The sequence below is a fragment of the Protopterus annectens genome, chromosome 5.part1, assembly GCF_019279795.1.
Source record: "Protopterus annectens isolate FY-2018-M chromosome 5.part1, PAN1.0, whole genome shotgun sequence".
Lineage (NCBI taxonomy): Eukaryota > Metazoa > Chordata > Ceratodontiformes > Protopteridae > Protopterus > Protopterus annectens.
The window spans coordinates 662,667,262-662,673,261 of record NC_056736.1 but is presented as its reverse complement, the minus strand read 5'-3'; the positions used below and the strand labels follow the sequence as shown (position 1 = coordinate 662,673,261).

Sequence of the window (6,000 nt, the reverse complement as noted above, 5' to 3'; positions counted from 1 at the left end):
GAAGATTTAGTGGAGGTTATCTAGGGTTTCCATGTATAGTAGTGAAGTTGCAGGAGTCTTGTAAAGTTGTGCAGCAGATATAAATGCCCTCTGGACACTGGCTGTCCATATCCAAGTGTGTAGTCTTCCTTGAACTTTGTGTTCCAAGTAATAGTACACAGGAGGAGGGATATGCTGTCATTGCTCCTACAAAAATGGTAGGCGAACAGTGGTATCTGGCATAAGACACTTTTTTTTTTTAAAGGCAGGAATGAATTTGGATGGCTACTCTTGTGGGTGTTTTGCACAACATTTAGCATGCTGGAACTGATGCACTGCAAGCTTAGACTTTACTGTGTCCCCCTCCACTGCCAGTGTCCAATTGATGTCATGGGGGAGGAGCATGTTCTGCAGATGTCTGTATTTTCTCCTAATTTTCGGTGTTCGTAAAGTTTTAGATAAGAAAGTATCTTCTCTGCAACACAGTCTTCACCAGTTTGAATTATCTTTCACCTAATTTTGTTAGTTTTTGGGCCTAAGTTTTGAACTGTCTTTTTTTTCACCAGTCTCCTGGTATTATCCAGTACTTGCCAAAGTCCAGGTAAAGCCCCATTGATTATGGTAATTTAACTGATATCTTGAATGATAGTATTGTATGCTGGTAATCCTTTATTGGACTTTAGCTTGGAGTGAACTCTGTTTTAATGTAACATTTTGTTTTTGTTGCAGTGAGGGGGCAAAATGACCAACACCAAGGGTAAGAGAAGAGGAACAAGGTATATGTTTGCAAGGCCGTTTCGCAAACATGGTGAGTACATTATTGTGGAGAAATCTTTTTGTTTGGGTAAATTGAGTTAGATTTGCAGGTAAAACTACTTGTGTGGTGAACTGATGAAATATATTTCTAATGTGCAAAACTTTTAATTTTAAAATGTGTTCTTTGCATGTGAAAGCATGGTTAAGTAGTTTGTTGCCAACAGGGGACTGAGATAATTTCAGGGACCTATAGAATTATTTTCTGAGGGTGGTGACATTTAACCATGTTTAATGTAAACAAAAGCATAATGTAACCATGACATTGGTGTGTCTATTTAATCTGACTGGGTGGAGTGATGGGCTGCTATAAGTTTTATATTACTGCCATCAGTGTTTTCTTCTGTTTTTTACACATGTAACTTTGCCAAACATACAACTTTCCTCTGTCCATCTATGGTTATCTGTCGTGTCTTAAATCACTGAGCTGTGAATTTTTTCTCGTGTGTGATACTCTGTATTCTTTCCCAGTGCTCTGTGCGTCGAACTATGAGCCAACACTGTTTTTGTCATCCGAGAGTAACCGCTTTTTATGGGTGGCCACAGTGGTGCAGCGGTTAGCATTGTTGCCTCCAGCAAGAGGTTTTCTGGTTCGATTCTCTGTTGGGGTGCCTTCTGTGCGGAGTCTGCATGTCCTCCCTGTGGTCGCGTGGGTTTCCTACGGGTGCTCTGGTTTCCTCCCACATCCCAAAGACCTGCAGTAGGTGGATTGGACCCCCTCTAAATTGGCCCTAGGTGGAAGGTTGGGCGCCGAGCTGGCAACTCGACACTGTAAAACTCCACTGCTAATCATGAGCGGACAGGTGATCCGCTGTGGCGACCCCTAGCCGGGGAAAAAGCCAAAAAGTAGTAGTAGTGACTGCTTTTTATATAGGCATATGCACCAGTGATCAATGTGTGTGTTGTTTTTTTTTTTTTTTTTTTCTCCCCTGTTTCACCGCATTGGTTCAAAGCTGGTTAATGTGTGGAATGTTGGCTTTCTCAGGTAGACCTGCTGAGACTTGTTTTAAAACAAAAGTATTTTGTTGGATTGAAGTTGGAACAGATGTGATTCTACTACTAAGGTTACTAAATGTCTCCTTGCTCTCTCTTGCAAATGGGTTGACCTGTGTAAGTTCATTGATGCACAGTTTTTTTATGATTGAGTCTTTAGTGTAATGGAAAGGACAAAGTGAGTGCTAAAACATTGGCTTCTGATTTGTATAAAAGCCGTCTTTGAAAAACAGTTGCTGCAGGCATTGGCAGTTAATGTAATCATTTTCCTCACTGTGTATCCACTTTTTTTTGGGGGGGGGCTTTGTCCAGTTTTCTCTGAAGTAATTTTTTTGCACAGAGTATTCGCCAAACTGAATATTCTAAACATTGTCTAAGTTTTCAATGTGTTAGCCAAAATTTATAATGCAGAAAACTGTAAGATATCTAAGTAATTACTCATTTTGGGTGCTGGCCAGGATGCATCTGTAAGAAAGAGGATTTGCTGGGTGATTGCATTCTTGGAGTTTCAGGGATTTTCAGTATTTGGTGTTAGTGTAGAGCATTGTTAAGCTGCCAAGATTTCTAGTGCGAGACTATCTCGTACATTGTGTAACACCCCATCATTTTGTTGAGTTTTTTTATTGCATCTGGCGTTTCGTGCTAAATTGGGTGCCTGGGTTCACTTGATCGCCATCCATCGTCGTCGTGTGGATTATAGACTCAACATAGTGAATCTACAAGCAAAAGGTAAAAGCACAGCCACAAAATTGTGTATTGGCCAGTACACAAATAGTTTTAAGTATGGTGAGAACAAAGTACCATTAAACTATTTGTTAAACATTCAGAAACATTTAATTTCTTAAGGCAGGAATGGAGCTGGTCTCTTTAGTTAGTAGTAAGTAGGCAACCCCTAGAACCTCTTCAGCTACAACCTGAGCCAAATTTGCAGTAACAAGACTTATGCTCTACATTTTGTTTTACACATTACACGTTTCTGTTACAAATTGCATGTCTACATAAAAATGTGTAGTGAAATGGTCTGAGCTGTGATTAGAAGTAACTTGCCATCATATCTGAACATTTACTTTTGTAAATTCGCATTTATATACTTAATGCTTAACTAATTTCTTTTTAAATTTTTGGAAGTTGAAAATTGTTCTAATTTGTGCCTGAATTTCTTTTATCAAGTGGTCTTAACACGGAGGCAAAGCAGTTTAGCTCTGGTGGATAGCCTTGTAGTAGCTTATACTGAAAAGGGTTTGCAGTGGCTCAGTTTGCTTTGCCAGTGAATTCATTGGAATTGCCTTGACCAACTTTTGTCATTGTTAGAGTAGTGCAAGTGTTCTTGCAAAGACTGTCGTCATACCTCTGTGTAACTGTTGATTTGTCTTTGCACCTATGTGCCTGTACTCTTGAAAGAAAACTACAGGCTTTCAGCTGCTAGTTAAACCATGCCAACTTTGAGGGAAGGTGGGAAGTGAAGTTTGAGTGCCTTGCATTTATTAGTTTTATGATGGCTGTTGGGATATATGTACATATGCACGCACTTGTGTGTAGGTATTTTTTAATGTGAATGAAAGTAACTGGGATGTCACTGCTTTCTCTGTTCTGAATATGAAAGTACGCTAAATTTTGGTTAGTCATAAGTTTTTTAAACTAACTTGTTTTGTTTTTATAGGAGTTGTTCCTCTGGCTACCTACATGCGCATTTACAAGAAGGGAGACATTGTTGACATCAAGGTATTTTATATTTGGAGAAAGTTAGTTTTGTAAAGTGTATTTAGTTGCTCTCTCAAAAGCCTTTTTACCTTGCAGTTTTTTTTTCCCCTTCTAAATGAGTGAATTAGAAGTGACTTGAGTTGTAGAATTGTGCAGGTAAAGAGATTTGCACTCAGGACTGTAATTTGGTAAAATGTGTTTGCTGTTACAGCTGTTTGTGTGGTATAATTGCTGGTTCCATTGGCTCTGAATGTTTGAATATTTCGTCTCGCTGTTGTCAGACTACTTTTTTCTTTCTTGATTGATTTATTTTGCTGAACATTAAGCACACCAGTAGCTGGATAACACTGTTGCCCAGCATACCACTTTGGGCACTGGTCCTCACTGGAGGGGTGATAAAAATGTATCCTGTCCTAAAGATGGATTCTTGGCAGGGAGAAGTAAGCATATAATTGGTTAGAGGCGCCTCTGCTTATACTTTTACAGTGCCTTCATTAATTTCAAGCAGTTCACTAATAACAACTGTTTCTAGTAATGAAATGAAGTTAAGGCAGTATAAGCAGCATAAAAAAGAAAACCATGGTTACTGTCATCGTTGTCAAACAGTAAAGTGATAGGCTTATTGGAGTGGTAATGCAAAATGACTTTAGGGAGAACTTTAAAGCTGCTGAGTGGTAGCTGCTGAGTATGGTAGAATTTCTCCACCAACAGGTGCTTTCCTTCCAGAAGATTCAAGCCATTCTGCCATAACACCTGGAAATTGGTGCTTTGGTACCAGGTCAGCAGAATTTGCACTGGGGGGGGGTTTAGGGCCAGGTCAGCAGAATTTGCACTGGGGGTGGTTAGGGCCAGGTAGATTACAACTTTATGCAGATGATACTCTGGCTGGCTTGAAACCAGTGCAGCACTGTGTAGAAGAGGTGTAATGTGGCGGTGCTCTTCAGGCACCAGTTAGTAGCTGGGTTGCAGAGTTTTGCACTTACTGCATGTGATTAACTTCAGAGCTATAGGTAAGAGGATTGCAGAAGACTGGGTGGGTGGGGACCAGGACATTATCTACAGTAGTGATCTGATGACAGAATAAGGTACTTCAGTATGGATTTGACAGCCTCTGAAGTCCTGTAAAAGAGATCTTGTTCTTGTATTGGCACTAAGCCCTTTTCCATAGTCATTTATGGAAATGGTATATGGCATTTTCAGATATTGCAGAATAAGCCATGTTTTCTGGGGTATGAATTTTTTGAGTGACCTTTTTTGAACTAGGCTGCAGCACTAATTTGCATAACACTCAAGAAATAATGGTCACAAATCATAACGTGCTTATGGAGTTACTGGTTTTGGTGTTTATACAAGGAATGTTGAAGTGATTAAGCTGAAACGGGCAAATCAGTGTGCTTGTGTAGATAATTTCCAATTTCCTTCCTTTTTATTTAAATGACATGTACACTTTCTCACGTTTTTGTACATGTACTTTGAGTATGTACACACATACAAGCACTGTGTATACAGTACGTATTTGCCCCTTCCTGATTTCTTATTTTTTGCGTGTTTGTGTCACACTGTTTCAGATCAACAAGCAAGTGTAAATATTAGACCCAGAATAACCCAAGTAAACACAAAATGCATTTTAAGTGGTGATTTTATTTATTAAGGGAAAAAAACTATGTGAAAAAGTAATTGCTCCCTAATAACTGGTTGTGCCACCCTTAGCAGCAACAACTGCAGTCAAGCGTTTGCGATAACTGGCAATGAGTCTTGCACATCGCTGTTGAGGAATTTTGGCCCACTCTTCTTTGCAGAATTGTTTTAATTCAGCCATATTGGAGAGTTTCCAAGCATGAACTGCCTTTTTAAGGTAATGTCAGATTCAAGTCCAGACTTTGATTAGGCCACTCCAAAATTGTAGCCATTCAGAGGTGGACTTGCTGGTGTGTTTAGGATCCATTGTCCTGTTGCAGAACCCAAGTGCGCTTCAGCTTGAGTTCATGAACTGATGGCCAGATATTCTCCTTCAGGAGTTTTTGGTAGAGAGCAGAATTCATGGTTTCACAGCAAGTCGTCCAGGTACAGAAGCAGCCCCAGACCATCACACTACCACCACCATGTTTGACTGTTGGCATGATTATCTTTTTCTGAAATGCTGATGTTCTTTGCGTTTCACTGTCATCACACTTGGGTTATCCTGCCTGTAGGTAGCCCTCAGTCAGCCTGAATACCAGTCTTAGGATTTCTGCGTTGGTTGCTGTCGCTTCTTCCATGACGTCAGGTCGTCAGAGGTATAACGGGCAGCTGACGCCATTACATCAGTCTTTCTTACCGAGGAGGAGCCCAAAGCAGAAGCAGTTGGCAAGTGCTGGTCGGCCGCTACCTGAAATTTTCGTTTTCGAGTTTGTAATCCTGAAGTCTTGTAAAGCTAAGTACCCCGTTGGAGATATTTCTTACTCTGTCCGATGTTAGAAAAAGTTAACAATTGTCTTGTCTGTGGAAAGCAAATACCTCAGTTTTTTATTCGTA

General features: G+C 40.1%; 1 protein-coding gene across 2 annotated transcripts in view; it reads left to right on the top strand.

The window, feature by feature from the left end:
- Nucleotides 1-648: 648 nt before the first annotated feature.
- RPL21 (ribosomal protein L21) overlaps nucleotides 649-6,000 on the top strand; it is a 45,672-nt gene continuing 40,320 nt past the window's right edge. The window contains exons 1-2 of one of the 2 annotated variants that reach the window (XM_044073279.1): nucleotides 649-787; nucleotides 3,446-3,507. In XM_044073279.1, the coding sequence (XP_043929214.1) occupies nucleotides 721-787; nucleotides 3,446-3,507 (129 nt within the window). In that variant the 5' untranslated portion in view covers nucleotides 649-720. The remainder of the gene's footprint in view (nucleotides 788-3,445; nucleotides 3,508-6,000) is intronic. The other variant, XM_044073280.1, reaches the window with a different exon arrangement.